The sequence below is a fragment of the Muscardinus avellanarius genome (genome assembly GCF_963383645.1).
Source record: "Muscardinus avellanarius genome assembly, chromosome: 1".
In the NCBI taxonomy this organism is placed as follows: Eukaryota; Metazoa; Chordata; class Mammalia; order Rodentia; family Gliridae; genus Muscardinus; species Muscardinus avellanarius.
The window spans coordinates 81,760,919-81,775,308 of record NC_137786.1 but is presented as its reverse complement, the minus strand read 5'-3'; the positions used below and the strand labels follow the sequence as shown (position 1 = coordinate 81,775,308).

The window sequence follows — 14,390 nt, the reverse complement described above, 5'->3', positions numbered from 1 at the left end:
AGAGACTATTCGTGGCAAGAGCATAATTTAAATCCACACTTGCCAAGTCCTAATTCTGTCTTATATTTCTGTGTGCTCAGTGAATGGGAGAGACCTTTACCCCAGGAAAGCAAAGAAGCATGGAAGAATGCTTCCTCCTGTGCAGAGGAGGGAATTTAGTTCAGTATTAAAATTCACTTAGAATTAAAATTTCCAGTACTCAAAGGAATGTATGAGGAATGTATGCAGAATGAGACCCATGAAAAAGGTGCAGGGTCAGAACAAGAGCAACACTTCCACCCCAAGCACGCATGTAAATGTTGTGCGTTTGCACACTCTGAATGCTACACAATGTGTACTAGGCATGAGTGTATAGGTGCCACTTCAGGTTCCAATGTGAAAGAAAAAAAGGGAGAGGATGGAAGTTCAGTGAGAACACAGGCATGTGTGATGTGCATTTTCACTCATCCATCAATAAGTTAACTAAATTAACTGCTTTGAAAGACAGAACGTAGGCATAAGTACATGTCTATAAAAGGATTCACTAATTGAATTAGATTGCAAGATACTTATTAAACTGGACAGGTTCTATATACCAGCGTGTGTGTGTGTGTGTGTGTGTGTGTGTTTTACTGAGGACTGAACCCAGGGGAATTCTAGCTTTGAGCTACACCCCCAGCCCTTATTATCTGTTGTTTGGAAACAAGGTCTTGTTAGGTTGCTGAGTCTTACTATGTTGCTGAGGATGTCTTTGAACCTGTGATCCTCCTGTCTCAGCCTCCCAAGTTTTAGAATTAAGTTTTTTTTTTTTCTTTTTCTTTTTTTTTTTTAGTAGTACTGGGGATGAAACCCAGGGGCTTTCTACCTCCAGGCTACAATCCCAGACCTATTTTATACTTTATTTGAAAACAGGGTCTCACTAAGTTGCTGAGAGCCTCACTAAGTAGTTGCGACTGGCTTCGAACCTATGAATCCTCCTGTTTCAGCCTCCCAAGTGCTGGGATTAAAGGTGTGCACCACCACGCCCAGCCTTAAGTTTTTCTTTTTAATTACAGTGAGGAATCTTCATTAAAACCTAGTGAAGTTTACATTTTTAAACTATTACCTTTAAAATGTGAGTAATTTAGGCTATAGAAGTGGCAAAGTACCAAAGGCCTGTACAAAAAAATTAAAGAAATAATCTTTTTCCTTTTTCCATTTAATGTAAACCTATATTCTCACAGGCGCTGCAAAATACTTACGTTTTTATTTATTGTAACAATTTGCTTATCCAAGAATATGAAATAAGAGTACACTGGCTAAATTGTGTCATGTAATTGTCTAAAAGTTTAACAAATCTACTTTTAAAGCTCTTATAAACTCTACAATCTAACTTACTGAAGTTTTAATGTAAGCACATTTATGGCCACATACAAAGTCTATATTTTTATAACCTTAAACCTAGCTTATAATTTTGAGCCTACACTAGAAATAATACTTAACCGTTCACCTTGTTAAACAGATTTTTCAGAGCTCTTTTAAAAAGGTACAAGCAGGAAATGCCCGGCTCCCTAAAACTATTTACACTTTAATTGTGAAGTGTGAGGAAATATCCCTGCCGAGTAGCTGAACTGCAGCTGGACAAGTTAAACAGCCCTTCGTTCCTGAGGCGGATCGTGTAGTACCAGTGAAATGTTCCAGAAGACGGAATTCACAAATGAGCATTTTAAAGACATGACTCACACATATCTTAATTCTTACATAAATTAAATCTAAGTGAGAAATAACATGTGTTTCTGTTTAAAATATTTAAATGTAAAAAATATACTTAGGGAAAACATTTATATTTATATATCATTTCATTCTACTGACTCAATACTATATCCATCATAGTATATCAGCTGTAATTGAAAGTCAAATTAATTTACCTTTCCTGGCGTTTTTAAAATGCATTTAACTTTCTCAATTACATTAGAAACGTCCCCAGAATCTTTTAACTTCTTCCTGATATCTTCTTCTAATTCTTCCCACTGAAAAGCACCTGTAACAAAGTAGGCCATAATTAGATTTTTCTGTTACACAATAAAAGAAAGATTAATTTCAAACTAGCTATCAATGATCACTTTTTTTTTTTTTTTTTTTTTTTTTTTTTTGGTGGTACTGGGGTTCCTGGAAGCCCTTCTATCTCCGGGCTACACTTCCAGACCTATTTTTACATTTTTATTTGGAAACAGGGTCTCCTAAACCAGCGCGATCCTCCTGTCTCTGCCTCCCAAGCGCGGGGATTACAAGCGTGCGCCACCACGCCCGGCTCAATGATCACTTTAAAAAGTATTTTCTTTCTTCTTCTTTTTTTTTTTTTAATACCAAAGACATGTCCTTATAACCAAAAGATACACTTACCAGCACCCAAACTTACAACAAATCAGATTGGCTTCCCTTGTTCTTTTTCCACCCCTGACATCATCCTCCCTGCACAGCTGCCGCCTCTCTGTTATAGGTGGCCACCAAGTGAATACAGCATCAGCCAGAATATGAGCTTCTAGGACAAGTGGTCCAACACCCAAATTACTTACTTGCTCTGGGGAATAAAGTAGATGAGGTCTCTCCTAACGTTAAGTTAAATTACCCCAACCTTGGGCAGTAATTGTATCGGTTCCCAAAGTGGGCGATACCGCCCCCCCCCAGGGTGTGCTGGAATTAAATACAGATTCATAAAAGAATGCAAATGTGCCACTGCATCTTTCTGTTTATTTGCTTAAAGAAGATAGATTTTTGGGAGGGACACTGAGTAATTGTATTTTTTTTTTTTTTGGTAAAGGAAGTTTTAAAGTTAAATATTCATGGAACCTCTGATAGAGGAACATGCAGCAGAAACAGAACGTGTTCAGAAAGCCTCCTGCGTTGTTAGGGTCAGAATAGGATTATCTTTCCAGAAAAATCCCTCATGCACACTCAGACAATAGAGCATATGTAAAAATGTCAGGAGTAAAAGACCTCCCTAGAAGTCAATGGATCCAAGATCAAGAAAACTTACTTTATGCCAATGGTTTGCAATCTTTGCTGTGCATTATATTTTACCTGGAGATAGATCTCTTACAAAACGCCATCAGAGAAGTCTCATCCCAGTTAACTAGAATTTCTGCACCTGGGCTCCTGACACTAGTACCTTTTAAAAGCCATCTAGGTGACTCTAATGAGTGCTGCTAATGACCAATGTTATTCCTTTAAAAATCTCATCCATTGTCAGGCGTGGTGGCTCACGCTTGTAATCCCCGCGCTTGGGAGGCTGAGACAGGAGGATCGAAGCCAGCCTGAGCTACTTAGTGAGGCTCTCGGCAACTTAGCGAGACCCTGTTTCCAAATAAAATATAAAATAGGTCTGGGAGTGTAGCCCAGAGGTAGAAGGCCTCTGGGTCCCATCCCCAGGACCACCAAAAAAAAAAAAAAAAAAAAAAAAAAAAAAAAAATCTCATCCATTAACAGAACCCCAGGGCAAGTGGTACACAGCAAGTGGCAGGTAGGTATTTTTGATTGTCTTCACTCAAACAAGCTAAAGGAGAACACAGACACTAAATCTGCATTCACCTTTCACACTGCAATTAAAGTTATATTGATATAAATAAAATTATATTAACTAAAGAACTTTGACATAGTATCTCTGTTCAGAAAATCATCTGAGCCGGGCGTGGTGGCGCACGCTTGTAATCCCCGTGCTTGGGAGGCTGAGACAGGAGGATCGCGCAGGTTCAAAGCCAGCCTCAGCTACTTAGTGCAGTTCTCAGCAATTTAGTGAGACCCTGTTTCCAAATAAAGTATAAAATAGGTCTGGAAGTATAGCCCAGAGGTAGAAAAGCCCCTGGGTTCCATCCCCAGTACCACCAAAAAAAAAAAAGAAAATCATCTGAAAGCAAGCATGCCTCAAATAACCTAAATATATGGGATTAACAGCAGCTAACCCCGATGGGCCACAATCTGCAAAAAGAGACTCATGAGGAACCAATAACTCAGAATGAAAGGAAGGCTAATTCTGAAGAGCACACTAATGAGCAGGCTGTTTTAATAACCAGAAATGCTAGTCAAATCATCTTTGACACCTTTAGGTCCTAAAAAAAACAATACTCCTTAGGAGAGGCCTTTCTTGAGAGTAAAAACATTTAACATGAGATCGACCCTCCTAAATGTTTAACAGCTAGTACAGCACTGTTAACAATAGGTGTATCTCATATAGCATGATCTCTAGAACTTTTTCATTCATAGGGTTCTTAGGATAACTTCTTGAAGTACCTAGTTTACTCAGTCCCTTGGAGAGCATGGTATATACTCATGTACACACCAGACTGGTTTTCTGCAGTACAGAAAAAAGGAGGCCACAGAATACTTCTAAGAATAGGAGTTATTAAGAATTCTAAGGAAAAAAAATTAAAGACAAAAGCTCATTTCCACATATTCATCTACTCTGACTGCATTTCAGTAAGTGATGTGAAATTCTAAGGCCCATCTGCAACAGGAAGAGCACCAAGCTACATTCTTGAGACTCTTAGAAATATTTCAATTCCTAACCATCTGAGATCCTGTGAGTCAGGAGGTTCCAAACGTGCCTGTATCAAGTATTGAAGAATGTTACAGTGGCGAGCCATTTAAGGATTATGCCCTCAAGACCAGGAACCTGCAAGTTTCACTTTGCCACCTTGTTCCTTTAAGCATTACTCATTAAATACTTACATATTATGCAGTTTCTTTTGTTATCCAATAGAAAACTAAGGTATGCAAAACAGATGTTCCTGGACTGTATCTATTTATTAAAATTTTTGATTAGGAAAATAAACTGAAGCCTTATATTTAGGTGTAACAATGTTAACCAGACTATTTAAACAGGACCTTCCTAAAAATAAGATTAAATACCCATGGTAACACAATATATACAAAATTTCAAATTCCTAAGGTTAAAAAAAAAAAGGATGCTATTTAAAAACAACTACTGAGCTGAACTTAGTGTTGCATGCTCATAACACCAGCATTTGGGAGGCTGAGACAGGAGGATCATGGTTCTCAGACAGCCTCAGCTACTACTAAGTGAGGTCAGCTGCAACTCAGTGAGACCATTTTAAAATAAAGAATTAAAAAATAGAGCCAGGTATGGTGACACATGCTTTTAATCATACTTGGGAGACTGAGACAGGAGGATCACAGGATCAAGGACAGCCTCAGCAAGTAGGGAGACTCATCAATTTAGTGAAACTTCGTTTCAAAAGAAAAATAATATAGGGCTGAGAGTTTAGCTCAGAAGTAGAATGTCCCTGGGTTCAATCCCCAGTACCACAAAAAAAGCAAAAGTAAAAAAATAGGAGATAGGTTTCTTTTGTTTTTGTTTTATTGTTGTTGTTGTTTTGGGGTTTTTTGTTTTGTTTTTTTATTTGGTTTTTTTTTTTTTAATTAGCTCCTGTTTGCTCAGGGCAAATACCCCCAAACATGCCATGCCTTAGAGTTCTACCTCTGCACGACCAGCTCAACTGCTGTGAATACTGACCCTTGGTTCCTGTCTGTTGCCGCTCTAACAGTACCCATAGGCTGGCTACTGCGCTTCTTCGAGGAAACCATTGCATAACTGTCTTAAAACATGTGTTCTGTTCAAAGGTTTTTAAAGTGTTCAAAACAAAACAAAACAAGCCTGACCCTCTTGTATTCAAGATTCTAAGAAAAACATTAGATTTAACATTTTTTGTTTGATTTGGCAAAAATATTTTTTAAAAGTATTAACCTATCTACAAACAAGGACTAAAGAATAAAAACATTAATAACACTCAGGCATTTTCTTTTGATAGTGGAATCTGTGTAATGTTTTTGTTTCCCTTAACACAGTTCCTGCATTTTTCAAATTTTTCTCTCATGTGCAAATAAATATACCTTGTATTTGGGGAGGGAGGATGGGTATTTGGTATTGAACCCAGGTGTATTCTACTTGCAGAGCTATATACCCCAGCCCTATTATTTATTTATTTATTTTTATGTTGAGGGCCTTGCAAAATTGCTGAGGCTAGCCTCAAACCTGTGAGCCTCCCAAGTATTGGGATTACAGACCTGAGCCACCATGCCCAGCAAGCTTTTAAGGGATGGATATTCATGTTTATTCTTTTTTTGTGTGTGTGACACGGAGGATTGAAATTAGGGGCGCTCTACTACTGAGATACACCCTTCATCTTTTTTTTTTTTTTGCGGGTCTGGGGATGTAATCCAGTGGCATTCGACCTCTGAGCTACATCCCCTGCCCTATTTTTTATTCTTTATTTTGAAACAGGGTCTCACTAAGTTGAAGAGGGCCTCACTAAGTAGCTGAGGCTGTCCGCAAACCCTGACGATCCTCCAGTCTCAGCCTCCTGAACGCTGGGATTACAAGCATGCACCACCACACCCATCTTATACCCTTCATCTTTTATTTTGAGACTTGGTCTTGCTACACTGTCCAGGCTGACCTGGAACTTGTGACCTTTCTGCCTCGGTCTTCCAAATAGCTAGAATTATAGGACTCCAGCAACAGCTTTAATATCTTTTAAAAAGACATAACTTTTAGCCGGGCGTGGTGGCACACGCTGTAATCCCCGCACTTGGGAGGCTGAGAGAGGAGGATCGAAGCCAGCCTGAGCTACTTAGTGAGGCTCTCAGCAACTTAGTGAGACCCTGTTTCCAAATAAAATATAAAATAGGTCTGGGAGTATAGCCCAGAGGTAGAAAGCCTCTGGGTTCCACCCCCAGTACCACACACACACACACACACACACACACACACACACACACACAAGACATAACTTTTGCTGGAGTCAGAAATTACGTTCTGTAAGTAATTAAAAATAATCAATAAATTAAAGAATGAAACAATAACTAATTGCAGAACCAGTTATTTTCCCTTCTCTACAACCTGCATCAGAGTCCCCTTGCACTGGCGCCGTTAATGGCTTATGCCCCTGCTCATACCTGACACCATCTCTTGCCTCACTGGAGAGGTAGCAGGAGAGATCAAAGACACAGGGCAGTGCAGCATCAGGTTAGGGTGTGGAGCTGAACGGGCTGAGGTAGCTCAGGATGCTCTCCACAGTCTCTGCTCTCCAGGCCTCCCCACCCTCTAGTCTGTTTCCTGACTCACACTCAGTTTCCACCCAGTGGCTTAAGATCCACTTTCTTCCACTTCAGGCAGAGGACACTGAGAATCCCAGCTCCAAACAGCTCACCATATCTTACTATGTAATTTAAGCTGGTAATGAGGTTCTTCCTCCTGGCCTCTGAAATAAATTCAAAGCTCCAATTCATGGAATGTTGCTGGTACCCAGTTCTTCCAAGAGCATCAAGAATCACCTGAGAGAATGTTGGAAGTGCAGGATCTCATGCCCCAAACCAGGCCTCTGAGAGAATCTGAATCTCCAAACTAGTGAGATTCTCAGAGGATGTGTATGCACCTGAAGATGTGAACGCAGTTGTCTAGATGGCAAAGGACCAAGGGCAATACCACCGCTGTCCAAATGATGACCTTGCTCAGGTTGAGGGCAGGGTGAGGGGGCATCCTAACTGGGTTCCTGTCTCACCTGCTCTATTCCAACCTCCCACCACCACCAGCGATGAGCTTTCTAAAGCCCCGTCTGATCATGCTTAAAACTCTCCAGGCACAGCTTCTAGGAGTGGCAGAAAGTCCCCACAGGCTTGCCTGACTCATCTCCAACCAGGCTTTACCTCCCTCTCTATGCTCCAGCCACAAGGAACCCTCTACAGCCCCTGAATACCTCAGATAACAAGGGCTACACTATACTAAAGCAAATTTAACCAGTATGTTAATGTCTTCTAAAAGTATCAAGAGAATACAAAGAAAAAAAATCACGTTGGAACAGGAAAACTTTTTCTCTTCTTTCCACTTTTTTGTTTAAACAACCGCTTAATTATTTTCCATCTACATGTACTAATTTTTCAGTCAAAAAAAGAAATCACTCTCTAGGGGAAACCCAGGCAGGTTCAATCACTGAAGGTATATGTAGCTGTTTTACAGTTACCATATTGAAGAATATATAACTGGCTTTAAGTTTGTGTGCCTGGGAAAGAAGTGAATAGATATTATGGGAAACCTGCTGAATAATTCATGGAATTTCAATAGAAAAAGCACTGAAAAGTCAAACATACGCTTTACAGTTTCTTAAAGAGGTCATTAAAAACACTTCTCTCTTAACATGCAAACATTTTAGTGTTTCAAAATCAGTCTTAAATTCTGAACTGTGAAATTCTAAATTTACACATTAAAATCTGCCATACTAAGTGAAGTCCTTAAATAGTCCTTAACTATTCACATGATAGTTCCCAGCTACTAGAACCTACAGTGCGTAGGGTGTATGCCACGTGGGTGCTTCTCTGTCTTTTCCAAGTGAACAATCACTGACCTACTACCACATTCAACTCCAATGTGCACATGTGCCCATGCATACACACACACACACACACACACACACACACACACACACACACAGAATAAGTGAGAGTGTCCTAAGGATTGCTTCCTGGGCATTCTACTTCTGAGCTACATTTGCACCCCTTATTTTACTTATTTGGAAATAGGATCTCACTGTGTTGCTGAGGGCCCTGCTAACTTGCTGAGGCTGGCTTTGAACCTGAGATACTCCTATCTCAACCATCTAAGTACTGGGATCCAGGCATGAACCACCATACCCAGCCCCAATATGTATATATTTCTCTCTCTCTCTTTCTTTCTTTCTTCCTTTCTTTTTTTATTTTGTGGGTCTGGGGATGGAAACCAGGGGCATTCGACCTCAGAGCTATACCCCCTGCCCTATTTTTTATTCTTTTTTTTTCTTGAAACAGGGTCCCACTAAGTTACGGAGGGCCTCACTAAGTAGCTGAGGCTGTCCGTGAACCACGATCCTCCAGTCTCAGCCTTCTGAAGGCTGGGATTACAAGTGTGCGCCACCACACTTGGCTCTAATATGTATATATTTCTACCTACATAAATTGTACATGCTGCAGCAGTACTTTTTAAAACTGTATCATAAAATTACATAGCCACAACTCAAATGAAAAGAATATTCACATCAACCATCTAAAAGACTATCCAAGTACATGATTCCAAGTGGAAAGGGAAAATAATTAAGAAGAACCCTCAAAAAATTCTATTTAGATGCTTCTTTAAGAATCATTTTACACAAACAACAACAGATGCTGGCGAGGATGTGGAGAAGAGAGAACTCTAAGACATTGCTGGTGGGACTGCAAATTAGTACAACCACTTTGGAAAACAGTATGGGGAATCCTCAGAAGAATGGGAACAAATCTACCATTTGATCCAGCAATACCACTTCTGGGTATCTACCCAAAAGATAGGAAACCAAACTATCAAACTAATGCATGTGTATCTATGTTCATAGCTGCACAATTCACCATAGCCAAACTATGGAACCAGCCAAGATGTCCATCAACAGCTGAATGGATTACAAAACTGTGGGATATGTACACAATGGAATTTTACTCAGCCATCAAAAAAAAAAAAAAACTCAATTACATCATTTTCAGGGAAATGGATGGAACTGGAGGACATTATGCTAAGTGAGATTAGTCAGTCACAAAAAATAAGAAATCAGATGCTTCCCTAATATGTGAGAGTTAGGGAGAAATGGGTCATAGGAGGTACTCTAGATGAAAAAGGAAATCCTATGGAGGAGCAAACAAGACAACCTAAAGGAGGAAAAATGAGGGGGGAAGAGGAAAATCTCTAAAACACACAATGTACTTAAACATATCGAAGTCAACCACTAAGCCAAGCAAGGGAAGGAAGGACGGGGAGGGAATGGGGTGGGAATTGGGTAGGGGTTAAATCAGCGATGTGTACATGTTTGTACACACAAGTTTTTTACCCCAATATGATGTCTGAATATAATGCACCAATAAAAAAATTAAAAATAAATAAAATAAAAAAATAAAATATCATTTTGGTATAGAAGTTTGCAGAACACAAAATTAGACAACATCAATATGCTATAAGAATGCATGACTATATATCCCCCCTTCACACATACACATATATGCATACACACACTGAAAATAGAGAAACAAAGAAAGACACAAACAGAAAACTGTGTTACTATGATTTGGGTTTAATGATAATTATACCCCTTTCAGAATCATATCAGGCACAAAGGTCTGGAATAGCTGAGAATAATGCTCTTAATAGGAATTTATTTTGCTTTGAAATAATACATTAAGAAATATTTCCCACTATCAGTTAGAAAACAAATTCTTAGTGTTTATATGTGAGCCCAAAGACACTAATATATAATTAAATAAAAATTAAATAAAAGTCAAGGTCACTAATTCACACTTTATTAACCCTGTTTTTGGAGATTACGCAGGTCCTTTGCTTTATGCACTTATTTTTCCTTCTCCAAGAAAGAGGCTCATATCACATACATCTATGTATTCCGTTTCACCTAACGCTAAGGATGTAAAATAAAATACCATGAACTTATTTACATACTATGTGTAAAAGATAATAAAGATGTTTCAAACTGACCAAAAAAAAAAAAAAAAGAATCATTTTAGAAAGCTGGGCATGGTGGCACACAATGTAATCTCAGTACTTGGGAGGCTGAGACAGGAGGATTGCAGGTTCAAAGCCAGCCTCAGTACTTATTAAGGTCCTCCGCAACTTAGTGAGTCCCTGTTTCAAAATAAAGAATAGAAAATTGGGCTGGGGTGTAACTTGAAGGTAGAATGCCTGTGGGTTCAATCCCCAGTACCGCAAAATAAATAAATAAATAAATAAATAAATAAATAAATAAATAAATAAATAAATGCAATTTACACCTACTCTTTCCATCCATACATAAAACACTTAGGTGTGAGATCACTAATTCATATGTTAAAATGACTCAGAAAAATTTTCTATAATTTAGAATATAGCTGTGACTAAGTTTTTAAAGGACAAGAAGAAAAATAAGTGATAAGTTGAATCTTATAAAGATGAGAACACAGTAAGGGAAAGAAAAGAGTGAAATCTAAAGTAGTGATAGCCAAAGATCTCAACCAATTTTATATACCGATTCCCATTTCCTACACCAAATACAACATCTCTCCTCAATTCCTTTCAAAATCTAAGAGTCAAACCGAAGACTGAGTAGCTGAGTTCTACAGTGTAAATGCTTGATTTCACACAGCCTTTTAACTTTAAAGAAATAAAAGTTTTCAAGGCTAAGTGATATTAAAATCTTATACTTCATATTTAGAATTTTAAAAAATTAATATACCTGCCAAGTAAAAGACTGTAATTTTTACAAGTAGGTTTAAAATAAAGCCAGGACAATAAGCATAAGAAAAGATGCTTAACATCACTAATCAACAGAGGAATTGCAAATCAAAACTACAGTGAGACACCCTTATAGCCCACTAAGATGGCCACTATAAAAAAACAACAACAACGAAAAATCATGAGTGTTGTTCAGAATGCAGGAAAACTGGAACCCCTGGGCACTATTAGTAGGAATATAAAATGGTATATCTATTGTAGAAAACAGTACAGTAGTTCCTTAAAAAATTAAAAACAGAGTTGCCATATGATCTAGCAATTCTGCTCTTTACTGTATACTAAAAAGAACTGAAAGCAGGGTCTCAAAAAATATATCTGTACAATGCCCTAGGAGGCACTGTTCACAACAGCTAAAGCAATACAAGGAATCCAGTGTCCATCAACAGATGAATGGACAAACAAGATGCGATATTACAACTGAATACTACTCAGCCTTAAAAAGAAAATGAAATCCAACAGATGTTACAGCTTGAACAACCTTAAGACATTATGTCTAGTGAAATAAGCCAGTCCACAAAAGAAGAGGAAAAGAAAAGACACAAATCAAATACTGTTACATTTATATGAGTCATTTAGGGTAGCCAAAGTCAGAGGCAGAAAGTGGCTGCTGGGGCTTAAGGAGGGGTGAATAGGAAGTTCTTGTCCAATGGGCACCAAGTTCAGTTTTACAAGATAAAAACAGCTAAAGGGATGGCTTGTGGCAGTTGCAAAACATTATGAATGTATTTAAAACCACTATGCTCTACACTTAAAAATTGCTCAAATGGAAAATTTTATGTTATGTGGCTTTGCCACAATTTTTAAAAACTGGTGATTAAAAAAAAAAAAGGCAAGGAAATTTTGTTAGAAAGACACATTGGGCTAATTCCTATATGTAAAGCAAATAGTGTGTCATGTATAAACTTCACCTCGGATGGCAGGAAGAAAATAAATATAAAACTAGCCAATCCTCCCAAGGACCACAGCCTACTGCATCTCAAAGCTGCAAAGAGCAACAGTAACCAGAACCTTTCTACGAGGTACCTGAATAAATGAAGCGTAGAATATCTGACAAACAGGAACAGAAGATGGCGTCTTTGACAATGACTCGTAACGGTGGGTTGCCCGAAGATTCCTGGCTAGCACCTGAGAATGTGGCCTCTCTGTTTATGGCAAAGAGATCCTGGGTAGTTCGGATGATGCTGGCATCCTGGATGTCAGTGGGGCTCTTGACGTTGAAGAGCAGCATGAAAACATGGCTGACAGCACAGAGCACAATCTTGTGGGCCTCCACGGACTCCTTCACGTCCGGGTGGTAGAACACCACGTCCACACACTGGCAGCAGCACAGCAGGTTATTTAAGTCAGAGTTATAATGCGATGCTTCAGCCTTCAACACAGGCATCTTTTCTGTTTCCAAAAAAGAAAATCAAAATAATAAATTACATTCAAGGACTACAGACTCAGTAATTTTAAGTTTACTTTAAATGTAATACAATATTTTGTGTAGCTTACCCTGAGCATAGGTAAACAAACTTTTTAGGAATTATAGAACTGTATAACACGGACATACAATTAGTATGTTTACACATTATAGTGCAAATGAAACACCTACTAATGGCACAACAAACAAAAACATTGCTCATTATTTGTGTTCTAAAATAAAATATTCCAGCTGGGCATAGTGGTAGACTCCTATAATCCCAGTACTTGCAATGCTGAGATAGGACTGCAGATTCAGAGCCAGCCTCAGCAACTTAAGCCTTTAGCAACTTAGTGAGACTATTTCCAAATGAAAAATAAAATAGGGCTGGGGATGTAGCTCAGAGGCAGAATTACCCTGGTTTCAACCCCCAGCACCATACATACTACATACATACATACATACATACATACATACAATATTCCCCCCAATCCTGAACTTTGGTATTTAGTAGTCACTATTTTTTACTTTAACCTGACAAAAAAATTCAAAATACTGAATAAGTTTTAAGAACCCAATCACACATCTGAAGTCCTTTCCATCCAAGGACCAGAACTGAAGGTCAAGGACCGACCAAGTTGTTAAAATTCTATAACTTCAACCAGGTGTGTTGGAGCATGTGTGCAATCCCAGTACTTGGAAGACTAAAACAGAAGGATCATCACAATTTCAAGAAGAGCCTCAGTAACTTAGTGAGACTGCTTCAAAATAAATAAATAAAATTGGGCTGTAGTTCAGGAAGAATGCCCCAACATTCAATCCCTAGTACCATCATCACCAAAAAAAAAAAAAAGAAAAGAAAAGAAAAAAAGACCTGCAACTTCTCAAATCTCAGAGTCTTGAGAGCCTTAGACTCTACTGTGTTGGAACCACCTTGACCACTTTAGTTTGATTCTAGTCTTTTTTCATTCACCTCCCAAGAATAAGAACATACTTAATCACAATACCATTACCATAGATATGAGAATTAACAATAGTTCTACCAACTCATCTAATTTCCAAACCATTTAAAAATTTCACCCAAATGTTCCATGAACATCTTGGAGGTGTTTGTATTGAATCATTTTCTAATCAAGGTTCATGTATGGCATTTGGTAGTTCTTTTGCATTCATCTTCAATCTAGAATAGCTCCCCTCCACCACATGTTATTTTTAAGAATCTATAGGCTAAAGTTTCAAGACATTTCTCAAAATGTGACTAAAGTACCACCAGCTTCAGTGTCACCTAATAAGTTACTGGCCCAGGCCCTGTCCCAGGTTCACTGAATTAGAGTGTCAGGTGGGCCCTGAGCAGGCTCAAATTTGAGGACGACTTCTCTAAAACCTCAGAGGAATGATCTATGATAAATGTCTACCAATGTCCACACACCTGGTTGTTCCAGTTGAGGAGGCCTAATTCCATGAAACGAGCTGCTCATTTTCCTTTTCTTCATTTTTTCACTTGTCTTCTGATTCAAGGCTTGAATCATAAAATATTCCAACTAAAACATGAATGAAATCTGAATTAAAGATTGAACAAAATTATATATCTGATATGATTAATTTCATCCCAAACCACATTTGCCAAATGGGGTTTGTGTGTGTGGAACCCAGGGGCATTCGACCTTTGAGCTAGAATCT

General features: G+C 38.5%; 1 protein-coding gene across 1 annotated transcript in view; it reads right to left on the bottom strand.

Annotated features, from left to right (window-relative positions):
* The window catches only part of RHOBTB3 (Rho related BTB domain containing 3), a gene marked incomplete at both ends in the record, with an annotated part of 69,768 nt that overhangs the window by 32,219 nt on the left and 23,159 nt on the right, over nucleotides 1-14,390 (bottom strand). The window contains 3 exons of the mRNA XM_080707445.1: nucleotides 1,887-1,999; nucleotides 12,332-12,697; nucleotides 14,140-14,251. Of these exons, the coding sequence (XP_080563571.1) occupies nucleotides 1,887-1,999; nucleotides 12,332-12,697; nucleotides 14,140-14,251 (591 nt within the window). The remainder of the gene's footprint in view (nucleotides 1-1,886; nucleotides 2,000-12,331; nucleotides 12,698-14,139; nucleotides 14,252-14,390) is intronic.